This window comes from Protomyctophum bolini (genome assembly GCF_963924005.1).
Source record: "Protomyctophum bolini genome assembly, chromosome: 19".
NCBI lineage: Eukaryota > Metazoa > Chordata > Actinopteri > Myctophiformes > Myctophidae > Protomyctophum > Protomyctophum bolini.
This window is the reverse complement of record NC_137880.1, coordinates 11,113,197-11,127,721: the sequence shown is the minus strand read 5'-3', so window position 1 is coordinate 11,127,721 and position 14,525 is coordinate 11,113,197. Positions and strand designations below refer to the sequence as shown.

Genomic DNA, 14,525 nt, shown 5'->3' with positions numbered 1-14,525 from the left:
CGCACACACACACACAGTACGCACTCAGGCATACAGGAGTTAGGGGATACGTGAGGACACGGTCGCCACTGTGTTATGGTTATGGTACCGGGCAGGGATGGGCTGCCCTGTAAGTGATGACCCGGCCCGTGTTGACTCTGGCGGCTTCAGAGCCAAACACACACGTCTGTGGGACGCGGGGAGTATAGTCTAAATAAAAGACATGCTCGGAAGAACAGGCAGGAAAAAGGAACACCAGCGATATGTCACGCATTCGCGACGGGTGGTGGAGATGAGAGGCGTGAAGGAGGAAGGAGAGGCGAGACGACAGGCGTCGAATCAGAGTGAATCCACATTGCTGGTGCTGCGAAGAACGATCCAGCGACAACGTTGAGGTTGACACTATGTGACAACCTGTTGTAGTAAAGATGGACAGAGGTGACTGGAAGCTATACACGAAACATAGATTTCAAGGCGAGCAGGGAAATATGACTAAGATCCCTTGGTAGCCGTATTGCTATAACAGCTGTAATCACCTGTCTTAGATTCAGCAGTGCTTTTTTACGGTATGATGTGAAGAGAAGACGACTGAACACTTTTGATCAAGTGCCGCGCTATGAGCTATGAGCTATGAGCTATGAGCTATGAGCTAGTAGATCGAGCGAGCATCGACTGTCTCCTCATATGCATCATGCACGCTGACTCTGGACTGTGATAACTTATTGGTTCCTTTTTCATCCATCATGCACTTTAAATATCACCATGCACTTTACTCTGTGTTGTATGTTACGTGTTATGCTAGTGTTTTTATGTACTACGGTTATGTGGGAGCTCCCTAGACATTTCGTTGTATGCTCAGTGTATGCTTTGTGTGCGATGACAAATAAAAGTATATTCTATTCTATATTCTATTATATAACATATTTTCAGATGGGGTCGGCAGCCAAATTCAGATAAGTCTGGGGGTCCTTGACATGAAAAAGGTTGGGAACCACTGACATAGAAAACTGTCATGATTTAGAAGACATTTGTAGAATCGTTCTCAGGTCAAAATGGGTTAAACGCTATAGACATCGTACTACAGTACATCAAACTCTTTGCTGAAAACAGCTGATCTACAAGCTCACGACGAACCGCGTTGCAGCAAGTTGTGAACTTGTAGAACAGCGAATGTTTGCCTGTCGCGAGTAAGGAGGACACTAGGGTTCAAGCGGCTATATGCGTGGAAAAAAAAAAACGTGTGTCTGTTTTTAGGGCACTTACTGACATCTGTTGTTTGTGAAAATACTTGGAGGTATTCACTTCAATTGAAGCCAAGTGGATCACATCATGTGAGTCAGTTCAAGTGAGTGGAGGAGAGACCACGTGAGGCAGTGAACCCCATCACCTCTCTGACAACCCTAAAGGCACTGACTGCTGTGGCAGGACTCCTAAAATTAAAATCCCCGGGAAAGGGATATTTCCATCATTCTAGCGAGCACAGACGAGCTTTTCGGGACAGGGGAGTTAGTGTGTTCTGACCCCCAGTCTCTGTTCTGTGCCGTTGCCAGGGCATTAGGAGAAGGGCCATATTTATGGGCTGTTTTACTTGTGTAATCCATTTAGTTTGGGTACATACTGTAGAGTACCTGCTTTTGGGGGCCGTTCAGATTTTTATTTTATTTTTTGCTCAGACTTTTCCACAGTAAAAAAAAAAACAACTCCATAAGAGTGCAGCTATCTGCGTGACCCGGCATGCATGGAATCTGCCGTCTCTGCCTCTTTGAAATCAGCAAAGCTTTGAAATTAAGAAATGAGCTGTGAAGTAGAAAATTGGGTAACGACTTGAGATTCTAAGAGATGACAGAGACGGGCAGTCGAAGCCGTAATCATTGAATAAAAAAAGCGGGGGACTCGGTTAACCCTAACCCTAACCCTAGAAACAATGCCTTCGTCAGACTCGGGGGTGATGCCCCGTTGATGAACTTTCCCTTCTCGTTCACAGAAAAACGAGGGTCGTCCACCGATCGGGAAGGGAAGCCGCTCTTAATCACAGGAAGCGACACAGCCTAGGGGGCATAGATAGTGTTATGACAGCATGCTCTGTCAGCGTTGTCCCAAAAGGTTTTCCTTTCCTATTTCAGAGAACCAGAAGTTTGGCTGCAACAGTTTGTTTGCGTACTGTATACGTACCTCCTTTCGGCGCGTGGACATGTTGTGGACGCGACACCGCCTCTCTCGCTAGCCTGTCCTTATGGATAAAGAGCCCGCCGTGGGAGGCCATTTTGAGTGACCAGTGATTTTTCCCATACACCCCTATAAAAAGAAGCCAAATGTGGGTTTTATTTTCATTTTGATTATTTTGTTGTAATTTAATTGGGAGATTAAACCCTCTGCCTTCGTCATTGTCTTAGGACTTGCAGTGCACATTATTAAGCAACATTTTTGTAATATTTCTCAATACAAGCGGAAAATAAATGGAAGGTAAGGAAAGCGAGAATGTAAATCTACTCGTAGGTTAACTGAAAACATAAAATACACCACATACTGTATATCAGCCAAGATTACCCGTTATATCATATCAACTTATTCTACGGCGGTAAACCCCAGGAGTGCACAGTCAAATCTTAAATTAACACTGTGGATACTAGTCTGACTCTAAATCCCTCAGAATCACAACAGGAAACGGCAGACATCATGTTGGGCCATCATTAGCACAGCCGCAGCAGCAGAACGACACCGACCCAGAAACACCAATCACAACGCTGGCTGTACCCATTTTCGGGGGTTCCCAGATGACACTAAAGTGACAATTTAAGGACTTTTAAGACCTTTTTTATACCTAAACAACTGTCGGGGGAAATAAATAAAGAAAAAGTATTAAAAAGAAGAAGAAAAGTATTAATGCATCAAAACTAATCAACAAACCATAGTATAAAAACTGGTCAAACATTGGCCAAAATAGTGAAATAATTAGAGGCAACAATTGGCGCGGCTTTGTGAGCTTGTACATCGGCAAAATGGGCAAACCAAATCTAAGGCCGCAATTCAAATATGATGATTATTTTGGGGGGTCCCCAGTTCAAAATTCAAATATGATTATTTTGGGGTGTCCCCAGTTCAAATATGATTATTTTGGGGGGTCCCTAGTTCAAATATGATTATTTTGGGGGGTCCCCAGTTCAAATATGATTATTTTGGGGGGTCCCCAGTTCAAATATGATTATTTTGGGGGGTCCCCAGTTCAAATATGATTATTTTGGGGTGTCACGGCATGAAAAGATTTATAACCGCTGGCTTAAACCACTTACTGTAAGCCCTAATAGGGCTTAAGTGGTTTAAGGCAGTGGTTCAAGCTCCCTATACTGTATGCTTGTAATCTATTTTTGACAGATCAAGACTTGTTCTGTACATCTTTGAAAGAAAGAAAGGTTCTGCCTATATTGCGATGCCCAAAATATGGACTCCAGGATTAATGTGATGAACAAAAAACACATATTGGCACTGAGCTCACACACATTACAGTATAAGACAAATGATGCCAGATGCCCTACAGCAGAAGTGCAGATAGGATGAATAAAACAGGCCGTTACGGATCTATGATGTGAGGAAGTGATACAGACATTAATCTGCCAGACTGCAGAGTCGTGCGCTTGTGCGTGTGCGTGTAGTTGGAATGGTCGAGGCACACAGACTCATGCTGACGCACGTATCCAAACGATTGCGTGCACAAACACAAATGTATATTACAGACAAACATCGAGCCAACATCCAACGTCCCTTTCCTGGACCTCACACCGATACTCCAACAACCCCAATTATATCCACGACACTACCGTCTCTCCACACTCCCCATCTGTAACCATCAAAATCAGACCCGTCTGAAGTGGGAAAAAAACCCCCAAAACAAACATCCTGTTAATGTGCAGCAGTTATATTTGGTTGGACCATATGTAACCTAATTCTGATCAGTTTTTGGGTCTGTTGTATTGCACCTCTTGTGCAGATCCAAAAATAATAATTCAAATTCAAAATGTGTGTGTGTGTGTGTGTGTGTGTGTGTGTGTGTGTGTGTGTGTGTGTGTGTGTGTGTGTGTGTGTGTGTGTGTGAGGCTGTGCAACAGTGACACTTGGTGGTGGTGAACAAACGCTATAATGCTATTTTCGTGCTCGGACAGACCCAGCCACCTAGCCAGGGACAGACCCAGGGACACACATAGCTGCATATAGGAGCGGTTGCACCACTCATAAAGAATCTGTTATCTCACACACACACACTTCAATCCCCAATTTAGAAGGGAAAAGTCAAGCTTTAAGATAAATTAGCACCCTGTCTTCTTTCTTCACCTACCAAACCTCCTGAAATAGACATCACTCTGGCAACCCTTCCTGACTCTCCTCCTCTCAGGCAAATCTCCCGAGGACACTATCCAAATAGAACATGTCCGTTTGCCCGAGTGCAGACGCCGTCGCTGAATGGAGAATGGAGGTTCAGTGACGGCGTAGGGCTCACCTGAAAGCATCTCACTCACGTTGTATTTGGCATGTCTTTACGACTTGAGTAAACACTGATCTCCCTCATGTAGGATTCATGAAAATATTGTTTATTTTTTGTGCGATATTTGGTTTTGGCATTCAACCACCACATCACCAAACTGTGCAGAGATGAGATAGTAAATGGTAAATGGTGCATTTATTATAGCGCTTTTATCCAAAGCGCTTTACATAGATCGTGCATTACATTCACCCATTCACACACACCGATGGCAGAGGAAACCATGCAAGGCACCAACCTGCAGATTAGGGGTTCAGAGTCTTGCTCAAGGACACTTCAACTCTGGGAGAGTGCTACACGACCCCTGAGCCACTGCCGCTCTCTGGCGTTGAGCAGAAGTATGAACAGATTGCTTCTTTTGTGCGTGTATAGAGCACGCAGAATCTTTTTTCTTTGTGACTGAAGCCAGTCTGTGGTTTTCTCATTATGTCCCGCTTTTTGCTGATAGTGATCTATCTTATGGGTTTCCACGGCAGCCAGGGGTAAACCAGGAAGTGTAACTGCCTCGAGTAATGTCACACCTGCTTGTTATGAACTTTCACCTTTGTAAGCACCAGCTGAGTGGACAGCCCCCCCCCCCAAAAAAAAGAAAAACTTTCCCCTGCTGTCCCATGTCCATGTGTTATTGTATTTCTGTCCTTCATCTCCTTGGAAACCACTAGCAAGACGTGGGGCCAGGATAAAAAAGTATACCAAAAAAAATGTCAACCTGTAATTACACGAACGAGTCATGGTGGCAACGAGCCATCCGTCTTTCTAGGCTGCTTCTACTCTTGATTCTGGAAGTAGTCGGATGCAGTGGAACTACTGAATTACAGCGAGGCACGCAACAACTACATCTGGAGGACGGAAACAAAGAAAACAAACGCGCGTGCAGGACTGCACGCACACACACACACACACACACACACGCACGTGCGTGCACACGAACACACGTTGTCTTTTTATGGTTTTAATATACTTTAGTATACTTAAGACGGGAACGGCTTTTGGGGTAGTTGTTGCTATGTACAGTATATACTGTAGCAACAAATGTATTTGTAATTCTTTAATATATATATTTCTTTTCAGAAGCCAATAGCTAACTCACTACCAAGTTGCGATGCTAGGATTTTATCACCGCACTATCGCCAAGGAGGTATTATTAGATCTGGTGCATGTCACCCAGACCTACTCAGCTACAGTATCCACCTGCAGATTTTGGTTTAGTCAATTAGCGCACCATTTACTGTAGTCTTAGTCGACTATAAAATCTTAGTCTTTTAGTCTTAGTCTACATTTTTAAGATTTAGTCTTAGTCTTTTTCACTTTCTGTATGTGATGATTTCCAGTTCTCTTTTTATAGAAGTGTATATTTGTACGCCTTAAAATGTTCGAATGAATTGAAAGTGGTGGACCCTGTTGGCACGTGCGGACACAAACCAAGGCGCAGATCATGCACAGTCAGTCAGAGACACTTTAGCGAGCCTTAAACAGTCAACCAGGGACACAACAAGCCGCGCATATACTCGTAAACACACACACTTTACAAATTCAAGCACAGATACTTGACAGACACACACACACACACACACACACACACACACACACACACACACACACACACACACACACACTAAAGTCCTACAGTACGTGTTAATTGAACTCAATACCCCCAGGGTGTATTTGCAAGGCCCCCATTGGTATTTGCAAGGGAGGGGGTCCTTGCAAATAAAACATTTGACAACTAGTACTAGTTGGACTCCTAATGTGCCATAAAGTGTCATACAAATTCATGACATCCAGTAATGGGGTCTATGATCACAATAAGAACATTATAATGGTGTGTAAAAGAAAAAAGGAAAAAAAACTAACATTTGCCACGGACATGACCAAGTCTTTGTCACGGACAGTACTAATGCAACGCAATGGCTCCATTATGGTTACATTTGCAGTCTGTACCCTCTCAGAGTTCTCACAGCTGGATAGCTTTTACAGTGCATGGTGTGCTATGTGAATCACCTGCCGCCCCTTCCTTCACCCTGAGGGACCCCTGAGACCTGCAGCCAGTGTGGACAGGCCCCACCATGGAAAGGGCTGGGGGGAGCAAAGGAAGAGGGGGGAGGGGGGGGGAGTGTTGTATAAAAGAAGGGAGCAACAAGTGCTGAATACCTATGGAGACCCAGAATTCCTCTGGGGTCGTCATGTGACGGGAGCAGCCCGATTCAGGAAAAACAGCTGTGTTGCGAGGGAGAGAGAGAAAAGAGAGAGAGAGAATGAAGAGGAGAGATAGAAAGAAAGATGGAGACATGGAAGGAGAGAAACGGATAGAAGTGAATGCTGGAAGAGCTAATGTACACCGTTTATCTATCTATAAAAGCCCCAAGTCTCTGTACGTACACACGTACGTACGTGTGTACGTCTGTAATCCACAAACTCACATCCTCACCTCAGCAGACAAATCACAAATGTCATCTCTCTTTCCCATCTTCAGTGGTAGAAAAACTACTCAGTTATTTACTTAAGTAAAAGTATCAATACTGCAATGTAGAACTAGGGCTATATCTTGCCTACCTTACCCCTAAACTTATTTGCCATTTTTTTCTTTTACTATTTTGAAAAACTGAATCACTATATTCGGATAGTAATCATTGCTATAGTGTTTGTTCAATATTACAGGGGTTGTCTCTCCAGCTCTTTAATAAACAGAAAATACATTTTCAGGTATGTGACAAAATTTCAACCAATCGCCATCCATCAGCTTAATGTACAGTAAGTATATAGTGTTACAGTTCCAATTGTGTCTGCTTATTTCTTTCTTTATGATGCCTTACAATTCCACTCGTTTAATCTGTATCTTGACTGAATTCTGTATCCTGAATGATTTGGGGAAAAGAAAATTTAAAAAAACTCTAATCAAAATCAAACTAAAGCTAATAACTAGCGAGCCCAGCGGGGTTGTTGCTGCAGGCAGCTATACAGCATAGCCCCAGTAGAACAAACAGGCAGCTATACAGCATAGCCCCAGTAGAACAAACAGGCAGCTATACAGCATAGCCCCAGTAGAACAAACAGGCAGCTACACAGCAGAGCCCCAGTAGAACAAACAGGCAGCTATACAGCATAGCCCCAGTAGAACAAACAGGCAGCTATACAGCAGAGCCCCAGTAGAACAAACAGGCAGCTATACAGCATAGCCCCAGTAGAACAAACAGGCAGCTACACAGCATAGCCCCAGTAGAACAAACAGGCAGCTATACAGCAGAGCCCCAGTAGAACAAACAGGCAGCTATACAGCATAGCCCCAGTAGAACAAACAGGCAGCTATACAGCAGAGCCCCAGTAGAACAAACAGGCAGCTTATACAGCATAGCCCCAGTAGAACAAACAGGCAGCTATACAGCAGAGCCCCAGTAGAACAAACAGGCAGCTATACAGCAGAGCCCCAGTAGAACAAACAGGCAGCTATACAGCAGAGCCCCAGTAGAACAAACAGGCAGCTATACAGCATAGCCCCAGTAGAACAAACAGGCAGCTATACAGCATAGCCCCAGTAGAACAAACAGGCAGCTATACAGCATAGCCCCAGTAGAACAAACAGGCAGCTATACAGCAGAGCCCCAGTAGAACAAACAGGCAGCTATACAGCATAGCCCCAGTAGAACAAACAGGCAGCTATACAGCATAGCCCCAGTAGAACAAACAGGCAGCTACACAGCATAGCCCCAGTAGAACAAACAGGCAGCTATACAGCAGAGCCCCAGTAGAACAAACAGGCAGCTATACAGCATAGCCCCAGTAGAACAAACAGGCAGCTATACAGCAGAGCCCCAGTAGAACAAACAGGCAGCTATACAGCATAGCCCTAGTAGAACAAACAGGCAGCTATACAGCAGAGCCCCAGTAGAACAAACAGGCAGCTATACAGCATAGCCCCAGTAGAACAAACAGGCAGCTATACAGCAGAGCCCTAGTAGAACAAACAGGCAGCTATACAGCAGAGCCCTAGTAGAACAAACAGGCAGCTATACAGCATAGCCCCAGTAGAACAAACAGGCAGCTATACAGCAGAGCCCCAGTAGAACAAACAGTCAGTGTATAAAGACACCCTGTGTGGAGCGCAGTCTCACACCGGAGTGAGGGAAAGGGAGAGAGTGAGAGAGTGACAGAGAGATGGGGGGGGGGGGGGGGCAGAGAAAGGGAAAGAAAGGAAGGAGAGAGGAACATATATTATTAGGACGAGAAATGTTTGTAATAGGCAGAGACAATACGATGAAACCGAGAGAGAGAAAGTGGCTCGGAATGAGAAATGTACAATACGAAGAAGAAGAAGAAAAAAAAAGTGTCAGATAGCTTTAATAGCTTTCTGGAAAGCCCTAACATGGAGACCGTGTCATAAAATATTTCCACGGGGGGTGTGGTGGGGGGTACGGGAGGAGGGTGAGGGTTGTGTGCACACAACCGTGTGTGTGTGTGTGTGTGTGTGTGTGTACTGCGAGTGACCACTGAAGCATGTTAGCTTTCTCATGAGCCCAGGCTTTTATAGGACTGGCTGCGCTGTTCTGTTTGACATGGAGAGGTGTGATTTCAGCACACAGGCGATCCATTCCAGACATAGTGGAGACTGGACATGGCACACCGTTCACTCGCCAGCACTAGTATTGTCTATTGGAGAGAGTAGACAAAAAGGGAGTCCCATCAATACTGTGTGGACATTGTTGTTTAACTGTAACCCATTTATAGGACTGAGATTCTACAAAAAAAATTCTTCGAAATCCTGACAGTTTTCTGAAAAACCTGTTTCTATGTCAGTGGTTCTCAAACCTTTTCATGACAAGGACACCAAATATTATATGTATTTGGCCGCCAAACGCCAAACTGAAAATAGAAGCAAAGATTTGAGTTCAAAAGGTTCACTGTGAAAGCATACAGTATATATTCAAAGATTTGCGCCTCGTTTTCACGATATTTTTTTTTGCAGATCTACAAGCTTGTGTAGCGCAGCACTCGGTGCCGCACTATGAGCTTGTAGATCTGCTATTTTTCAACAGCTACAGTGAAAGTTTTAAATGTGTTTAAACACTAAAGCGACACAGATGCGTTCCCGTCCAAAAATGGGTCAACCTCAACCACAATGGTGTGTGGTTGATAACCCATTTAGGCGTGGTTGACCTTAAAAAACGGTTTCGTTGCAACGAGTTGCCACTGGTTTGGTTTGGGCTTTCTAAAGGCCAGACGCAGAGAGTAGTGTACGCCAAAAATGTGAGCCGACATGACGCGAGGCCCGGTTCTACACATTGTCACGGGTAATTCAGGTAATTCAGGCCGGAGCCTTGGGCCAGTCACAGCACGGATCCACAGAAACACTCTAATTCAGGCCGGAGCCTTGGGCCAGTCACAGCACGGATCCACAGAAACACTCTCTAATTCAGGCCGGAGCCTTGGGCCAGTCACAGCACGGATCCACAGAAACACTCTAATTCAGGCCGGAGCCTTGGGCCAGTCACAGCACGGATCCACAGAAACACTCTAATTCAGGCCGGAGCCTTGGGCCAGTCACAGCACGGATCCACAGAAACACTCTAATTCAGCACGGAGCCTTGGGCCAGTCACAGCACGGATCCACAGAAACACTCTAATTCAGGCCGGAGCCTTGGGCCAGTCACAGCACGGATCCACAGAAACACTCTCGGCCTCCAGCCCTTTTATACTCAAAATGCCACCGGGTGTTCCACAAAACGTTGGTTGGTTGATTTATTCCCAATGAGATAATTGCTTCAACTCTCTCCCACCTCATGTATCATCATTATAATCATATTTGAGGCAATATTTTTTTCCCGACCCAATTACCACTTGGGGAAGAGTTATGCCCTTCCAAAAGCATGACTCCTGCTCTCCACCTCGCTCCGTTTTCCATGCCGTCCTAATGAACACTGGTGGACACGGTGCCAGTGTTTGACTGTGTGTACGTGTGTGTGTGTGTGTGTGTGTGTGTGTGTGTGTACGTGTGTGTGTGTGTGTGTGTGTGTGTGTTCATGTGTGTGTGTTCATGTGTGTGTGTGTTCATGTGTGTGAGTGTTCATGTGTGTGTTTGTTCATGTGTGCGTTTGTTCATGTATGCGTGTTCGTGCGTGCGTGCGTGCCTGTGTTGAACTTCTACACCTCTGAATGTAAATGACAATGTAATTTAGTGTAATATATACACTAGTATATAATAATAAACCACGTTTGGAGGGGTGGCAGTGGCTCAGGGGTAAAGTGGCCGGTACAGCAGCCGAGGTTCCCAATTTGGAACCCAGGCTCCCCCAGAGTTAGTGTCGAAGTGTCCTTGAGCAAGACTCCTAATTCACCGTTTGTCAGTCTTCTGATTGGTCCCTGACTGACTAACTCATTCTGGCTCATTCTGCCTTGTTTATGTTGAATTTACTAAAACATCATTTTTGGAGAAAAATAAACTAAAACAAACATGATATGCCCAGTCACCATGCTGCAGCTGTGAGGTTCCTTTTTTACGGACACCAAGTTTAAAATAAGAATGCACAGAATATCAATACGAAGCAACTGAAAAAAACACGTTATTTCAATGGTAGTGGATGGAGAGAAAGGATTTTTGTTTGTCCAACCACGAAACGGCAAAGGGTGAATTGCTCCCGATGTGCAGGTTGGTGCCTTGCATGGTTTCCTCCACCTTCGATGTGTGAATGTGTGTGTCAATTGGTGCATGTAATGTACAATCTATGTAAAGCGCTTTGGATAAAAGTGCTATATAAATACACCATTTACCATTTACTTTAACCACTTTAAACCTGTCCTTATTTTTGGCAAGAAATGTTATTTCAACAAATAGCAGATCTGCTCTTTGAATCTGAAAATAGAGCTTAGGCTATACATGGTTCACAATTCACATCTGCAGTTGCTTACTGTAGTAGGTACGACATAAAGAAAAGACGTCCGAGGCATGCGCTCGTGCACAGATTAAGCTCACTAGACCGCATGCTCTCCCTGCCTTCCCTCTGCTCATGGTTCCTGGTTGCCGTTATGTGATGTTTGCTCCCACCGCCACCCCAGCACCACCGGTGCCCTGGAACAAAATATTTTTAGATGGGGGGGTCGATGGCCAAATACATATGTTGGGGCTCCTTGACATGAAAACGTTTGAAAGCTACCGATATAGAAACAAACGTTTTTTTTAGGATTTAGAAGAATCGGCCTCAGGTCTTAATGGGTCAATAAACCCAATACTCAAGGGCTCTGTACTACTAGGCCCCGTCCTGTTTTGGGGCTTTGTTTAAATTGTGGACCAAAAGAAAGAGAAGGTAAAAACACTGAAAACACTGGCGGATTAATTAAATAATTAACACCTGGCACTCTAAGAGTTTTAACGGAAACTGCTGTCAGGCCACACAGTGGTGGACAGCCCCGGTCAGTGCCAGGTGAAACCACCCGCTGCTCCAGGGAAACGCCACTCCCTTGTTTGGTGGTCAGTGCTTTTTTGAGCTCCGTGTGTGTGTGTGTGTGTGTGTGTGTGTGTGTGTGTGTGTGTGGAAAAAAAGTGTGGGAGAGAGAGAGAGAGAGAAGGACAAACAAATCTCTTTCAAAGGCATAATATTTTAATAGTATCCAACCTTGAATGAATTAAAAACGGTGTCATTCAGTCATGCATATGTGTGTGTGGGGCGTTTGTTTGGTGAAAGAACGAAAGCGAATTAATTGTTTGTGTGAATACTAGGACAGGGATGTTTGTTTGTGTGAAGTCGCACGAGCCTGACTGCAGGCATTATGTGAATGGAAGAGAGAGAGAGAGTGTGTGTGTGTGACTGTGTGTGTGTGTGTGTGTGTGTGTGTGTGTGTGTGTGTGTGTGTGTGTTCAACCAGTGGGCCGAGGACCACCAGTGGTCCTTGAGGGGGTTCCAGGTGGTCCCCGGCTAAATGTTGGTAACCAAATGGACCCTTATTAGATCTTTAACTCTTGAGAGCGTAAAATGAAACCAAATGAACCCGTAATTTACAAGGGATGTACACAATTAGATCATTTTGAATAATTGTCATTCTGATCAAAGCCTGTCTGTTATCGCTCCTATGGTACCAACATCAATAGTCAATACAGCATGGAATGGGACAAATGTCCCAGACAAATGTGGACAAAATCTTAACTCTTATCCAACAACAAAAGAATATGCTTGGGGTCTGTGAGGTCAAATCTCATGGTGGTCCGTGACTCAAATGTCGAATGAATGATGGACCTCGACATGAGAAGGGTTGAATAGCACTGGTCTGGGGGTGTTTTACAATGCATTGCCCCATACCAGAAACCACAGGACGTGCGCACAGCGCAGCAGACCACCGGGTGCCCCTGACATCATCCTGATGCCTCCCGAGACGCTGTATGGCGGCTGTTAACGCACGCACGCGCACGCACACAGACACGCCACACCAATGCAAGCGCAGTTCCTTACAGATCGTTTCCCTCTCTCTCTCCTCATCAGGTGCCAAACACAGTGCACAGGGACATGTGTTGAGCACATGTAGACTAACGGTGATCAGTCACAGAAGACCAAAGACTCTGAACAAACAACAAAGAATGGCTTCAATGTTTAGCTAACATAATATAGACCACAGGCTGTATGTGCCACATATGCTACTACTACTACGTTTGTTATTCTGCGACGGACAAATCACAATTTTATTGAAAAATGACTTTATCTACGATTGTCTGGTTCCATTTGAGAGATCTAATCAGTCACACATACTTTGTGTGACAATGCAATGACAGTATTGTGGCTTTCGGCTCCCTACCGAACCATCGCCAACCAATAAAACAGCCGAGACCACAACCCAGCAGGAAATATCAGAAAGCAGATCTGACTTAGTTGAACTTGAAGCACACAGTGCTCTGCTCTCTGGGACATGGATCTGTGCCCTGCACATGAATGGCATGCTGCACCGCGGCAATAGTCCCAACAAATGTGTTTTCAATTGATTGATTAAAATACTTGTCTCACAGCACGAAACTACAACACATATAAAAACACATGGACAGACACAGCGTCTGCGTGACCTCGTAACACCGACAGACACACATTCATGGAGAGAAGGCGGACATTTATATTCATTCTAAAAATGAACCCACTGTTGTCCCTATTTTGGGAACAATTTAAAAAAGGCTGCGTTTGCTACTCGACATATGGTTAAAGAGAAGGGAGTCAGTATAGGGTATACCGAATATTCACCACTACGTTGTGCGCCGTGCGTGCGTGTGTGCGTGTGACAGAGAGAGAGTTAAGACAGGAACAGAGTATCAACCTTGGACTCTGACATTATGACTTCATTTCCCAGCATGCTCTCTTATCTCCATGTCGAAGCCTCCTCACACCAACCGCTGCCAGGAAAGGAAAGGAGGGCTCAACCACCACGCTGCTAACTTAAATCTTTGTGAATAGTACTTGGAAGTTATTCCAGGTGCACTGTGCAAAGCCATTAATAAAATAAAACTAGAACCACTACTTGACAAAGTCCCACACTGATATTAAATATTGCACAAATACACCATGACGTTGATATTGTGAGGGATTTCCGCGTCTTTGAGTGTTATCTACACCGGCTTATCCAGATGCAATCTTTACAGTGCACTACAAAAGGATATCAGGCAGTGGAAAGACATTTCCGAGTCTCCTACTGATTGCGGGTTACAACAGTCTATAAAAGACTAAGCCAGTCTGAGATACTCACAGTAAAACTGATGGGAGAGTGCGATTGATGATACTGCGTGCTTTACAAAGGGAAAGTTGGGGAGAGGTAGCAGCGAGAGGAGAGATTATCCCATTCAGGCCTGACGTCGAAATAAAATAAAAAAGGTTTTCTAAATCATGACAATTTTCGGAAAGATTTGAGGCACATTTTAACGGTTTTTCAAAAATAGCAGACCTACAAGCTCGTAGCGCGCCACTCGGTGGCACGCTATGAGTTTGTAGATCTGCTATTTTTCAATAGCTAAATTATAACATGATGTTTGAAACACCAAAAGGGGTCTAGA

At 44.6% G+C, this 14,525-nt stretch overlaps 1 protein-coding gene across 2 annotated transcripts in view; it reads right to left on the bottom strand.

The window, feature by feature from the left end:
• The window catches only part of usta (uronyl 2-sulfotransferase a), a 92,030-nt gene that overhangs the window by 52,915 nt on the left and 24,590 nt on the right, over window positions 1-14,525 (bottom strand). Inside the window, exon 2 of one of the 2 annotated variants that reach the window (XM_080790631.1) lies at window positions 2,152-2,274. The exons of the other annotated variant lie outside the window; for it this stretch is intronic. Coding sequence (XP_080646757.1) covers window positions 2,152-2,274 — 123 coding nt within the window. The remainder of the gene's footprint in view (window positions 1-2,151; window positions 2,275-14,525) is intronic. 2 annotated transcript variants of the gene reach the window in all.